Here is a 15,674-nt window from a genome sequence, read left to right as displayed (position 1 = left end):
ATGTTTGTAAACTATGTTACTTTGTATCTCTCTATCTCTGGTCTGATCATTGTTACTTTGTATCTCTATCTCCTGTCTGAACAATGTTTATAAACAATGCTACTTTGTATCTCCATCTCCTGTCGGAAAAATGTTTATAGAAAAATGTTACTTTGTATCTCTCTGTCTCTTGTCTGAGCAATGTTTATAAACCATGTTACTTTGTATCTCCTGTCTGAACAGTAGCAGCCTGTTTTTGTGACAGCAGCAGATATCACAACTGCTGTATTTCTAGAGCTTTTTCTGGCTATCATTTGAGATGTAGGAATTATCAGTAGGTATCTGGGGGGGGGGGGGGGGGGGGGGGGGGGGGGCAGAAGGACAGTTATAAAGTCAGTTTTGATGTGTCACTGTGGAGGGACATATGCCATGACTGTCGATCACATACCTGATGTGTGGTCATGACGTAGAGGTAGGTGGGAGTCACAGGATCGAATCGCATGATGTGGTGGACCGGCTCCCCCCGCGCTATCAGAAGGGACTGGCGGCTCACAATTTTCATGTCAGCATCCAGAGTGATCTGTGAAGACAACAAAGAGAGGCTGAAAAGACATTTCTCTTCCGGCCCGGGAGGTCTGGAGCTCTCAACTATCGCAGATTGGTGTCACCTATAGAAGGCAGGAGAGAGAGGAGACAACACATTTCTGAGCCTGCAGTTTTTCAGACTCGGAGCCACTTTACTGGTAAACATCAAATATGAATGACTCTCTCCCTGAGCTGCCACTTCCATACAATTAATTCCCATCCATCAACTTACAATGATTTGTACAATGTGATTTCATCTGTTTATGCCGCAATTTATTATAAAGCCAAAGTCCATTACATGTGCAGTTTCTGCTTCCTCCTTTGCAGTGCTACAGACTGGATGTGAATGAGCCCCAAAACCAGTATCGCAAGAAAATGCGCCGCAATGTGCATTCTTCTACGTTCGTAGACACCTGCACCTATCTCTAGTCTTGAATAAGAGCGCAACCAAAGTTGCGCATCGGCACATGTAAGCTCTAATGCCCCGTACACACGGTCGGATTTTCCTGCCCGGAAAAAGTGCGATCGGATTGTGTTGTCGGAAATTCCGATCCTGTGTGTGGGCTCCATCGGACTTTTTCCGTCGGAATTTCCGACACACAAAGTTTGAGAGCAGGATAGAAAATTTTCCGACAACAAAATCCGATCGGTTAAATTCCGATCGTGTGTACGCAAATCCGACGCACAAAGTGCCACGCATGCTCAGAATAAATAAAAGAGATGAAAGCTATTGGCTACTGCCCCGTTTATAGTCCCGACGTACGTGTTTTACGTCACCGCGTTCGGAACGATCGGATTTTCCGACAACTTTATGCGACCGTGTGTATGCAAGACAAGTTTGAGCCAACATCCGTCGGAAAAAAAACAATGGATTTTGTTGTCGGAATGTCCGATCAATGTCCGATCGTGTGTACGGGGCATAAGCGCATAATCCGCGCATTATTTGTGACTTCACAGAAGAGAAAGGGTTAAACTAGCACCTTCTTCCAAATTCCTACCCCTCCTCCTCCTCTTCATCTCCCTCCCCGGGGGTCCTCGTTAATTACCCCCCCCCCCTCAGCCCAAACCCCCCCCGCCCCCCCGGACCGCTCATTCCTTCTTCCATGCCGCTGAGGAATTCCGAGCGCAGGGGACCCCCTTTGGCGAGAACCGTTTTCTGCCGCCACTTGCGAGCCGCCTCAATTACCGTCTTCTATTTGTATGTGTCTGATTACAAGGTAGAAAACAGCGCGACGGTACACCGCCGGGGAGCGAGGTGTGAGATTAAATACGCCGTGTCTGAGATCTCCGATAGGCAATTGTCAGACTCGACCCCCCCCCCCACATTGAGGGGATTAGATACGGGGGGAGGGGGTATTTTATTCCACGCGTTGACACATTATCACCGGCTCTCCCGGGAACGCACAGCTCAATTACACGCCATTAGCCGGAGGTCGGAGGTCCTCTCGAAGCGGCCCATCGTCTCCGGATTGGATTAGTAACCTGGGAGCTTAGGGAGCGATCTGCACCGATAGGAGGAAACTCGGCTTCGGAGGGAGAGAGAAAAAGTTTGACGACAAGCGGCCTGACGCGGATGGCGAAAAGTTTTCCGCGTCGTCAAGGAAAGTATAGACAGGGGTCTCACAGGACATCGGGGGGGGGCCTTACCCATATACAGCGGGGGAAAATAATGATCCCCTGCAGATTTTGAACGTTTGCCCACTTACAAAGAAATGAAGGGTCTATCATTTTTATCGTAGGTGTATTTTATATGATAGAGACAGAATATCAACCAAAAATCCAGAAAAAGCACGATACAAACATTTTATATTAAGTGAGTAAAATAAGTATTTGATCCCCAAGATCCCCATGACTTGGTGGAGAAACCCTTGTTGGCAAGCACAGAGGTCAGACGTTTCTTGCAGGTTTTCACACATCTCAGGAGGGATTTTGGTCCACTCTTCTTTACAGATCTTCTCTAAATCCTTAAGGTTTCTTGGCTGTCTCTTGGCAACTCGAAGTTTCAGCTCCCCCCATAAATTTCCTAGAGGATTAAGGTCTGGAGACTGGCTAGGCCACTCCATGACCTTTATGTGCTTCTCCTTGAGCCACTCGTTTGTTGCTTTGGCGGTATGTTTTGGGTCATTGTCATGCTGGAAGACCCATCCGTGACCCATCTTCAGTGTTCTGGCTGAGGGAAGAAGGTTCTCACCCAAGATTTTACAATACATGGCCCCGTCCATTGGCCCCTCAATGCGGCAAAGTCGGCCTGTACCTTTAGTAGAGAAACAGCCCCGAAGAACCATGTTTCCACCTCTGTGCTTGACTATAGGGATGGTGTTCTTAGGGTCATAGTCAGCATTTTTCTTCCTCCAAACACGGCGAGTTGAGTTAATGCCAAAAAGCAAAATTTTGGTCTCATCTGACCGCAGAACTTTCTCCCAATCCTTCTTTGAAACATTTAGATGATCATTGGTGAACTCCAGATGGACCTGTACATGTGCCTTCTTGAGGAGGGGGACCTTGCAGGATTTCAATCCATGGCGGCGTATTGTGTTATCAATGGTCTGTTTGATGACTGTGGTCCCAACTGCCTTGAGATCATTCACAAGCTCCTCCCGTGTAGTTCTGGGCTGATCCTTCACTTTTCTCATGATCATCCCTCACCGCATGAGGTGAAATCTTACATTGAGCTCCAGACCGAGGGCGATTGATGGTTATTTTGTATTCTTTCAATTTGTGAATAATCGCTCCAACAGTTGTCTCCTTCTCACCAAGCTTCTTGCTGATGGTCTTGTAGCCCATTCCAGCTTTGTGCAGGTCTACAATCTTATCCCTGACGTCCTTTTGACAGCTCTTTGGTGTTGCCCATGATGGTGGTGAGGTTTGAATAGAAGAAAGAGATTCTGTGGACAGGTGTCTTTTATACACATAACGAGTTGTCGTTAGGAGAACCTTCTTACATCGGGAGTCTCAAACTGGCGGCCCTCCAGCTGTTGCAAAACTACAAGTCCCATGAGGCATTGCAGGGCTCACGGTTACAAGCATGACTCCCACAGGCAGAGGCATGATGGGACTTGTAGTTTCGCGGTACATTGCACTACCATTTATTCTGAATAGCACCCCAACGCACGACACGTGTCGCAGTCTGGCGTGATGCATATTTGGTGCATTGTGGCTTATTTAAAATGAATAGGCTTCCTAATGCAGTGCATGAAGAAGAAGAATGTGTGATAACGCTTGGTTCACATTACTGCGTGCATGGGTGCGCAAGTGCTCTTCATGCGCGCTCCTGCACCCCATTCATTTAAATGGGCTGCCCTACGCATGAGAACCACCGAAATTAAGTCCCTGACTCCTTTCCAAAAATGCGGCGCATCGAACCACATGGTACTGCGGCGCCATGCAGTTTGGCGCGCCGGAAATCGCGCACATTTGCAGATGCGTGGGGGGTGCCAGTAACAATCAATTGCACCCCTGTGAATTTTCAAAAGTGCAGGGCATTGTTAAAAGTGGTTGTAAACCCTTCCATATACCCAGTGAAGTGACTGGCCTCAGGTGATACACAGAAAAAAAACCAAATCATCCTACATAAGTTGTACCTGTTTCTCTGCCGCCGTCTTTTCCCTACAGCCAATCAAAGTGCAGAATTTACATAGCTCTGAAAAGCAAGGGGTGGAGAGCTGAGAGATGATTGGAGGAAAGAGACATAAACGTGTGACTTCTTGTAAGTCACATTCAACGGAGTGATGTCTTCCCCTGGGGTACTGTCTGGTCTGGAACCATGCGGGATTATCTGACAGCTTTTAAGGACATTCTGGTTGGGAGGTCTTTTCCATATGCATTGGTAACTAGGTGAGATGTGTACACTGTGTATGCAATTATTTATACATTGCACCTTTCAAATTTGATATGCTAAATGCAATTTCTTTGCAGCAAACTTAATCTCTGAAGAAGACCCTAATTGCATGGGTCAAAACGCGTCAGCCTTTGTTATACATCAGACTTTGTTGTACATCAGACATTCTGCTATGTAATGTTGTGTATAATTTTGTGTTTGCATTTCTTGTACTTGGAATGGGCATGCCCCCCACCAGAGCCCATATTTTAACCATCATGAAAATATTGTACGCTAATTTTCTAATAAAGAATGCATTTTTCTAAATCCATTTACTCTTTACTATTCATTTACCCCTCTGCTGAAAAACCCCTCTGGGGGAACTTTCCCATATCATACTATTCGGGGTGTGCAGCACCACCATCTCTCCTTATATGTGGTTTTCCCATGTTAGAGACACAAACCCCTTCACATTGCGGCACAGCTGAGGCTTTTAATCAGCTGGAGGTCCCTCCCCTGTCACCAATTTTCTCTTGGTGTCAGGAAAACCTGTCAGAAGTGATTCATACTGACAGCAGAAGAAGGAGGCAGCAGACAGAAATGACACTCAGGATTGAGACAAGTACACACTATAGAGGGATGCGCTTTGTTCATATTTCATGTCCGAGGTTTACAACCACTTTAAGAAAAGCACACGATTTTGGGCTCATTCCCGACATGCAAAGATATGAACCTAGTCTAAGGCATCAAGGCAATGCACAGCCCGTGGGGACTCTGAAAAGCAAGCTGCATTCAGAACGCTTTTCAGGGGCATTTGATAGGCGGTGAGAAGGGAATATGATGCATTGCAAGTGGTTGTGGGGCATTTGGAAACCCTTCCCCCTCTTCGCTTGTAGGGGTCGTGTTCAATGGGTATAGTTTTTGTGGCGTATGCCAAGCAAAGCGCTAAGAGCGTGGCATGCGAACACCCCCATCCCCCTTGCCTTTGCACCCAAAAGGGGAAGTTAAGCTTGTTTGCCCCAACCCCCCTCCCTTCTAACATTTGGTACTTTTTGGGGGGGGGGTGAGATGGTACCTGGTTTTGACAGGTACCTGCTCCCACTTCCCCCCAGAAGTTCACCCCCCCCCCCTCTTTGCCCGCAGCTTTCTGGGACACATCACAGGTGCCAGAAGACTGCGGGAGCATTAGAAAGGTGCAGCGCGGCTCGCGCATGCGCAGTAGGTAGCAAGGTTTCACAGCCGGATTCCCTTAGTTAAGATGCCGGCCCCTGGACCCGAAGCTCATTGAAGAATCGGCTCGGGTGAGGACAGAGCTGGATCCCTGGACAGGTACATGTCCATATAATAAAAAAAACAGCACCTACAGTACTTGTAGTTGCTGACTTTTAATATTTTGGGGAAGCTCCGCTTTAAAGAGGGGCCCCTAAAAACACCTGAAAACACGGGCCAACCGCGCATTTTTAACGCTCCCAACTGCAAGCCCAAACAAGCTCTTCGTTCTAGATAGAGGCAGGCAGGGTTAGAACCCCTGTTGGGTTTTTATTGCTGGGGAGATAATCTACAAGGATTTATATCTCTTTATTGTGTCAATCTACAAATAATTCCAGGTTAAGAAGAGTTTCGAAGGGGATGTGCGTTTCCTGAATGTTATTTACTTCGCTGACACAGAAATGACATTAGTGGCAGAAAAAAAAAAAAAAAAAAAAAGGTGCTGTGCTGACAATGCGGCTTTATTTAGATCGCAGCGTGTTTGTCTTCGCAGGAAAAGTACGAAGCGCTGACAATTACACGCGCTGCAATATACACAGCCAGAGCCGTGGGTGTGCGTTGCATATTCACAAGGTAAAGGTGAGGCCGCTAACAAAATCTGCAGATTCGTCCATTCTAGTGCTACCTTCACCCCCCAAGAGTGGATTTAAAGGTGACATAGACACTTTTTTTTTAATGATCTTTGGATAGGATTGGAAACCTACTAGCAATTAAAGCCTGCTAGAGCACCATTGCTATGCCCCGCCTATAGGCAAATAAGCCCCGCCTCTTCTGCACATGGTGTCTGTAAAGAGGATAGGTTGTGAATACGTTTACCCTTGCTGACAACGCGGGTGCACTGCTATGCTGATGAGGTTACCACTCTGCTGCTCCCAGCGTTAGACCGACGTCCCTGTTCAATGTGGAAGAGTCTGAATGGCTCACAGTGCTGGTCCTCCTTACCTAACATGCAGACAGATCCAGATACTTATACTTGGTGTACTTAAAAATACATTGCATAGCATGGTTAACCATTTCAATACTGGACAGTTTCATCTCCTTCCTGAGGGTGCTGTCGCACTTTGAATGACAATTGCGCGGTCATGCAACACTGTACCTATATGACATTTATATCATTTTTTCGAGACAGAGCTTTCTTTTGGTCCTATTTATTCACCACTTGGTTTTTAAATTTTAAAAACAAATGAAAAACAGACAGAAAATTTGGGGAAATTTTTTTTTTAGTTTCTGTTATAAAATGTTGCAAATAAGTAATTTTTCTTCTTCACTGATGGGCACTGCTGAGACTGTACTGATGGGTACTGGAAATGCTGCACTGATGAGGCCGGACTAATGAGGCACTGGTGAGGCTGCTCTGATGGGCACTGGAAAGGCTGCATTGAAGTGCAATGATGAGACTGCACTGATGAGGCTAGACTGATGGGCACTGGTGAAGCTGCTCTGATGGCACTGAAAGGCTGCACTAATGTGCAATGATGAGGCTGCAATGATGGGCACTGGTGAGGCTGCTCTGATGGGCACTGGAAAGGCTGCACTGATGGGCACTGATGAGGCTGCACTGATTGGGCTGCACTGATGGGCACTGAGGCTGGACTGATGGGCACTGATGTGGCTGCACTGATTGGCACTGATGAGGCTGCTCTGATGGGCACTGGAAAGGCTGCACTGATGTGCACTGATGAGGCTGCACTGATGAAGTTGCACTGATGGGCACTGATGAGGCTGGACTGATGGGCACTGATGAGGCTGCACGGATGAGCACTGATGAGGCTGGACTGATCGGCACTGATGAGCACTGATGAGGCTGCTCTGATGGGCACTGGAAAGGCTGCACTGATGTGCACTGATGATGCTGCACTGATGAGGCTGCACTGATGGGTACTGATGAGGCTGCACTGATGAGCACTGATGAGGCTGAACTAATGGGCACTGATGAGGCTGCACTGATGGGCACTGATGAGGCTGCTCTGATGGGCACTGGAAAGGCTGCACTAATGTGCACTGGTGAGGCTGCACTGATGTGTACTGATGAGGCTGCACTGATGAGGCTAGACTGATAGGCACTGATGAGGCGGCACTGAAAAGCTGAGCTAATGGGCACTGATGAGGAAACACTGATGGGATGCACTGATGGTCACTGATAGGCGGGACTGATAAGCTGCACTGATGGGTGCTGACTGGAACTGATGGGGCTGCACTGATAATCAGGGCACTGGTTGCCATATTGTATTGCATTTTACAGAGAATTACAGTGCTGCCGCTTGAAAACAACTTATTTCAACTGCCCTCCTAAAACTCACAAACGACTTACTAACAGCCAAAACCAACGGTCATTATTCTGTACTCTTACTCTTGGACCTTTCTGCTGCCTTTGATACGGTTGACCTCCCCCTCCTCCTCAAAAAACTAAATTTGCTTGGTCTCCATGGCTGCACTTTCCGTTGGTTGAATCTTATCTACCTCATCGCACCTTCAGTGTTACTTACAACTCCACTTCCTCTTCTCCAACTCCTCTTACCGTTGGGGTCCCCCAAGGTTCTGTCCTTGGACCTCTACTATTCTCGATCTACCGGGTCAGCTGATGGCCTCCCATGGCTTCCACTGCCGTTTATATGCCGATGACACCCAAATCTATCTCTCTGCCCCTCAGCTCACCCCATCAGTCTCCTCACGCATCACTGATCTACTAGCAGATATATCAGCCTGGATGTCAAACCACTTCCTCAAACTGAATCTAAAACTGAGCTCTTAATATTTCCTCCTCCACGTGCCTCTTCCCCTGACTTCTCTGTCAAGATCAATGGCACATCTATCAGTCCGTCTCCACATGCCAGGGTGCTCGGGGTAACCTTAGACTCTGAACTGTCCTTTCAGGCCCACATCCATTCCCTGTCCAAATCATGCCGCCTCCGCAACATTTCTAGAATACGTCCCTTTTTAACTAATGGCACCACCAAGCTTCTAATTCACTCCCTGGTCATCTCTCGCCTCGACTACTGCAACTTCTCCTCATTGGATAACCTTTACATAGACTATCCCCCCTTCAGTCCATCATGAATGCCGCTACAAGATTCATCCACCTTACCAACCATTCAGTGTCCTCCACCCCTCTCTGCCAATCCCTCCCTTGGCTTCCACTCACCCAATGAATAAAATTCAAAGTACTAACAATAATTTACAAAGCCGTCCATAACTCTGCCCCCAGCTACATCACTAACCTAGTCCCAAAATACCAACCAAGCCCCTCTTTTTGGTCCTCCCAAGACCTCCTGCTTTCTAGCTCCCTTGTCACCTCCTCCCATGCTCGCCTCCAGGATTTCACCAGAGCCTCTCCCATCCTTTGGAACTTCCTACCCCAATCTGTCCGACTGTCCCCTAATCTATCCATCTTTAGACGATCCCTGAAAACCCTTCTCTTCAAAGAGGCTTATCATGCTTCTAACTAACACTGTTTTACTTTCTCCGTCAGCGCATCCCCCACAGCTATTACCTTTTGTATCAATTGACCCTCCCTTTTTAGATTGTAAGCTCTAAGGAGCAGGACCCTCTGATTCCTCTTGTACCAAATTGTAATGTCTGCCTTTATTTTGTTAAGCGCTGCGCAAACTGTTGGCGCTATATAAAACCTGTATAATAATAATAATTATATTAAAAATTATTATTATTATTAACATTCAACTAAACTAAATATAACTTGTGTTGGCATTGTATATGCTAAATAAAATTTTTTGTATTTGCTATTTGACAACTGGCCTGGGATAGAAATTGGTCACCGAAACCCCAAAAACAAATGAAGAACCATGGCTGTGGCTGTGGCCGGGGCCCGATGGAAGGCATTACACCTGACCACTGATTGGCAAATGTCTGCCCAGTGATGGTCTCCACCGTCCAACGAGCCAGTGCTGCCCTGTCCAGTAACCCACAGCAGGAAGCATTTCCGCACTTTGCATTTGGCCGCTGCTCTCTACTTTATCAAACGTTTGGAAGGCAAAAAAAAAAAAAATGAACTTCATTTCACATCATCTTCAAATTCATTTATGTTACCTTCAGAAGCTGTCCGCCCGCCGTGCCGAGGAAGGCCACCGTGTAGCCGCTAACGTTGGCCACCGCCACCGAGGTCAGTCCGGGAGCCTTGAAGAGCGGGGTGGCAGACAGAGGCCGATTGATGGTGAGCGGGTGCTGGAGATGCGCGGCCCCACAATCCAACTGTTCTTCCTGCAGCTGAGAAGAATGAAGAGCAGTGTGAGCGGGAGGGAATGCGGTCACAGAGCCCAGGGCGTTCAACCCACACAACATGTCCTTTCTTACAACACTGACATCTTCATCTCCCTCCATTTAATGGAGCCGAATCTACCGCTGCCCCTTTCCCCAAAACGTGACGGCCGGACGCAGGGGAGAGTCAGCGGAGCAACATCTGACTCCATTAAAGGGGCACTCCGCCTGTGACTACATTCAGATAACAGCAAACCACCAAAGCTAGCACAGGTTGAGAAGCTAATAAAGAAATGACACACCATCATAGTTACATAGTAGGTGAGGTCGAAAAAAGACACATCAAGTCCAACCTATGTGTGTGATTATGTGTCAGTATTACATTGTATATTCCTGTATGTTGCGGTCGTTCAGGTGCTTATCTAATAGTTTCTTGAAACTATCGATGCCCCCCGCTGAGACCACCGCCTGTGGAAGGGGATTCCACATCCTTGCCGCTCTTACAGTAAAGAACCCTCTATGTAGTTTAAGGTTAAACCTCTTTTCTTCTAATTTTAACGAGTGGCTACGTGTTTTGTTAAACTCCCTTCCGTGAAAAAGTTTTATCCCTATTGTGGGGTCACCAGTACGGTATTTGTATATTGAAATCATATCCCCTCTCAAGCGTCTCTTCTCCAGAGAGAATAAGTTCAGTGCTCGCAACCTTTCCTCATAACTAAGATCCTCCAGACCCTTTATTAGCTTTGTTGCCCTTCTTTGTACTCGTTCCATTTCCAGTCCATCCTACCTGAGGACTGGTGCCCAGAACTGGACAGCATACTCCAGGTGCGGCCGGACCAGAGTCTTGTAGAGCGGGAGAATTATCGTTTTATCTCTGGAGTTGATCCCCTTTTTAATGCCAATATTCTGTTTGCTTTGTTAGCAGCAGCTTGGCATTGCTGAGCCTATCATCTACTAGGACCCCCGGGTCCTTTTCCATCCTAGATTCCTCCAGAGGTTCTCCCCCCTCCCAGTGTTTTTTTACCCTTACTTATTGTTCTGATAACACATTTTGGAATTCTTCTAACTTTTTGTCCCAGTGACAATGACCATCGGGGCAGGAAGTGAGGGGGGGGGACTCCAACTGGACTTATTCAAATCTGGAAAGGGGTCCATCTGGCCATACACTAGTAGAATATGGAACGAATATTCGCAACGATAGTTCAAAAGAAAATTCTTAATGCATTTGATGACCTGATGAATATTGTTTGAAAATACTTTAAAGTGGAGGTAAACTTCCATTTCTGACTTGTACCAATAGGTAAGCCTATAGTAAGGCTTACCTATAGGTACTGTAGTGTAAATATCTCCTAAACGTGCACCGTTTAGGAGATATTTACTGTATATGCAGCTGATGATGTCATCCACGCATGTGCACCTTCCTTCAGAGTCCTGTGCCATAAATGGCAGCTCCCCCGCGCATGCACGCGGCTCCGGCCAGTCACAGAGTCGGAAGTCCACGGACCCGGAAGGAAGATGGGTGAAGATGGAAGCGGCCTCCAGCGGTGACATCGCTTCGATGGAGGGCTTCATTTTCAGGTAAGTTTCACATAATGCGCTAGTATGCGAAGCATACTAGCACATTATGATATTACCTTGCAGGTCAGAAAAAAACTCGCCCATCAGTTTACTACTGCTTTAAAACTGTGTTTTTCCCCCCCAAAAAAAGAAAAAATTTGCCCAGCTGTTTACTACTGCTTTAAAAATGTGATTTTCTCTGGAAAAAAAAAAAAACTTGGGTAGGAGTTTCTCTGTAAGAATTGCAAATGTATTGCCAGTAAATGAAAATTAAATAAACATTTTTTTTGTTTAGGCAAAAATTTTAATGAAAACATGAAACAGTTTCAGGAAATATTAGAATTGAAGTTTGAACTGCTTATATTTTCCCTGAAAAAAAAAAAAATCAATATTTATTACATTCTTCAGTTTAGACCTTGTGATGTCATCACTGGGTCTATGTGATTCTCCGCAATGCAGGCAGATCATAGCTGGTGGGCGGGGCCGGCAGGGTGCTAAACATAGGGGCCTCAGTACTCCTTCTAAGAGTCCTCAGCCCTGATGACAGCAGTGGGCTGGGACATGGGAGGGGTTATGCAAATTTTAAAATGCCTTGATGTCTGATGCATGCACAGCACCCTAGCACGGTTGCCAACCTCCCGCGACATTTGTTACTGACAAAACATGGAACATTTACTGACACAGCACATTTTTTACTGAAAACCTGAAAAATGACAGAACTTCTATTAAAAACTAAGACAATCAATATTTAAACAGTATAAACATGATATGGAAACACCGACAAGTAATTTTCCTGGTCTACACTTACAAAAGTCAACACAGCATGACAAATTATCAGTCCCTGATATTTACGGACAGTTGTAAAAGTCACCGATTTTTACAAACTGCCAGTAAATTTACTGAGGGTTTGCAACCCTGCACCCTAGTTAACACCCACATGTGATGCTGAGCCTCCATCATTGAAAGAACTTAAAAACAATAATGAAAGGGGCGGGCCAGGGATAGTCAGATGGGGAGGAATAAGCAAGAGTATGCAGGTCGTCCTCCAGCCAGAAAATGGGGTGGGCTCTATCTGACTTGCTGCAGCTTCTAATGCACATTGTGAGAGGTTCACAGTGTGAGGTGAGATCAGAGCAAGCCATTTCAGTTCAGGAGAGGAGCAACCGAGGGGAAGGCTGGAGGTCAGATTTAAAACCTGGGTTAGAAGAATGGTTAAAATCCTTCACTTCTCTCTTTCTGTCTATGAACACCACAGAGGAAAACTGATGAATGCCAATGTGATGCCTTCTGCAGCTTAACATGGCCACTAACATGAATAACCAGGCTGCTAAGCAAATAAGTGTTCTTAATTCTCTAAGCACACATGGGTGAAATATGTCAGATAGAATGCTGAGCAAATGTGCATAAGTGTTCTTAATTCTCTAATCACACATGGGTAAAACATGTAAGCTAGAATGCTGAGCAAATGTGCATAAGTGTTCTTAATGCTCTAAGCACACATGGGTGAAATATGTAAGATAGAATGCTGAGCAAATGTGCATACGTGTTCTTAATTCTCTAAGCACACAAGGGTAAGATATGTAAGATAGAATGCTGCGCAAACGTGAATAAGTGTTCTTAATCCTCTGAGCACACATGGGTGAAGTATGTAAGATAGAATGCTGAGCAAATGTGCATAAGTGTTCCTAATTCTCTAAGCACACATGGGTGAAAGATGCATTATAGAATGCTGAGCAAACATGCATACGTGTTCTTAATTATCTAAGTACACATCAGTGAAATATGTAAGATAGAATGCTGAGCAAATGTGCATAAGTCTTCTTAATTCTCTAAGCACACATGGGTGAAATATGTAATATAGAATGCTGAGCAAGTGTATATAAGTGTTCTTAATTCTCTAAGCACGCGTGGGTGAAATATGTAAGATAGAATGCTGAGAAAATGTGCATAAGTGTTCTTAATTATCTAAGCACACATGGGTGAAAGATGTAAGAGAGAATTGTATGTCTTTTCAGCCTCTATGCGTCAATTGCTCCTCAATGGGTTTAAGCACAGGGCCAATGCCATAAGCAAGCATTTTTGGGTTCAGCATGGAGCCAGGTGGTGCCTAATGAACATGAAAGAACAGAAACTGAATTATTTATTATTTATTATTATTTATTACACCTCGCAAAGCCCAGAGGATTGCAAGTGCTTGATAATTTGCACCTTTCTGCCACTCGTGTTTAGCGCCATTTTAATAAATGGGTTGGCCCAGACCCCTTCCTCCCTTATTTGTTAAAATGACCACAAGACCCCTTTCACAGTCCTGGATTCTGGGGACCCATTCCGCCCTGCGAAACTTCTACATAGGGAGGGCTCTGTCATACCAAAAGAGAAAAGAAGAGGGATCTATATGGGGCACAGCGGGCAATGCCCCCAGAATACAGGGCTGTTAGGGAGTCTGGTGATGGGTCCCTCTAAGCTGGTGGTTGCCCCATTTGCTCACGTAAACAAGACCCTGTGTCACAATATGTTACTTTGTTACGTTTATTACATTTATTTTTTAATGTAACACATAAAATAAGGAGAAAGCAAATGTTAATGTCCCTTTAAAGCTCTTGCCGTGGAGTTGAACCGTCATGTGCTAATTGTTTCTGTCTGGAGTCGCTGGAATAATTGGTGCAAAATCAGATTTGGATCAAGGCCAATGCAACCCCCTATTCACCACCACCGCCACCCATCCGCTGCAAACACCCCTCCCCCTTCAGCTAGGACATAAAACTTTATATAAAAATAGTTTTGGGCAGAGGAGCGCCGCCCTCCCCGCTGTACGATGTCACGCACAATACAAGAACCGCATGTCCCGCATGTCATCACTGGGTCTATGTGATTCTCCGCAATGCAGGCAGATCATAGCTGGTGGGCGGGGCCGGCAGGGTGCTAAACATAGGGGCCTCAGTACTCCTTCTAAGAGTCCTCAGCCCTGATGACAGCAGTGGGCTGGGACATGGGAGGGGTTATGCAAATTTTAAAATGCCTTGATGTCTGATGCATGCACAGCACCCTAGCACGGTTGCCAACCTCCCGCGACATTTGTTACTGACAAAACATGGAACATTTACTGACACAGCACATTTTTTACTGAAAACCTGAAAAATGACAGAACTTCTATTAAAAACTAAGACAATCAATATTTAAACAGTATAAACATGATATGGAAACACCGACAAGTAATTTTCCTGGTCTACACTTACAAAAGTCAACACAGCATGACAAATTATCAGTCCCTGATATTTACGGACAGTTGTAAAAGTCACCGATTTTTACAAACTGCCAGTAAATTTACTGAGGGTTTGCAACCCTGCACCCTAGTTAACACCCACATGTGATGCTGAGCCTCCATCATTGAAAGAACTTAAAAACAATAATGAAAGGGGCGGGCCAGGGATAGTCAGATGGGGAGGAATAAGCAAGAGTATGCAGGTCGTCCTCCAGCCAGAAAATGGGGTGGGCTCTATCTGACTTGCTGCAGCTTCTAATGCACATTGTGAGAGGTTCACAGTGTGAGGTGAGATCAGAGCAAGCCATTTCAGTTCAGGAGAGGAGCAACCGAGGGGAAGGCTGGAGGTCAGATTTAAAACCTGGGTTAGAAGAATGGTTAAAATCCTTCACTTCTCTCTTTCTGTCTATGAACACCACAGAGGAAAACTGATGAATGCCAATGTGATGCCTTCTGCAGCTTAACATGGCCACTAACATGAATAACCAGGCTGCTAAGCAAATAAGTGTTCTTAATTCTCTAAGCACACATGGGTGAAATATGTCAGATAGAATGCTGAGCAAATGTGCATAAGTGTTCTTAATTCTCTAATCACACATGGGTAAAACATGTAAGCTAGAATGCTGAGCAAATGTGCATAAGTGTTCTTAATGCTCTAAGCACACATGGGTGAAATATGTAAGATAGAATGCTGAGCAAATGTGCATACGTGTTCTTAATTCTCTAAGCACACAAGGGTAAGATATGTAAGATAGAATGCTGCGCAAACGTGAATAAGTGTTCTTAATCCTCTGAGCACACATGGGTGAAGTATGTAAGATAGAATGCTGAGCAAATGTGCATAAGTGTTCCTAATTCTCTAAGCACACATGGGTGAAAGATGCATTATAGAATGCTGAGCAAACATGCATACGTGTTCTTAATTATCTAAGTACACATCAGTGAAATATGTAAGATAGAATGCTGAGCAAATGTGCATAAGTCTTCTTAATT

General features: G+C 45.5%; 1 protein-coding gene across 1 annotated transcript in view; it reads right to left on the bottom strand.

Annotated features, from left to right (window-relative positions):
• PLXND1 (plexin D1) overlaps window positions 1-15,674 on the bottom strand; it is a gene marked incomplete at its 5' end in the record, with an annotated part of 200,134 nt that overhangs the window by 128,913 nt on the left and 55,547 nt on the right. The window contains 2 exon segments of the mRNA XM_073591756.1: window positions 428-559; window positions 9,695-9,871. Coding sequence (XP_073447857.1) covers window positions 428-559; window positions 9,695-9,871 — 309 coding nt within the window.

Source organism: Aquarana catesbeiana, linkage group LG07, assembly GCF_042186555.1.
Source record: "Aquarana catesbeiana isolate 2022-GZ linkage group LG07, ASM4218655v1, whole genome shotgun sequence".
Lineage (NCBI taxonomy): Eukaryota > Metazoa > Chordata > Amphibia > Anura > Ranidae > Aquarana > Aquarana catesbeiana.
Note: the sequence above shows the minus strand (reverse complement) of the source record. Positions and strands in the feature narration are given on the sequence as shown.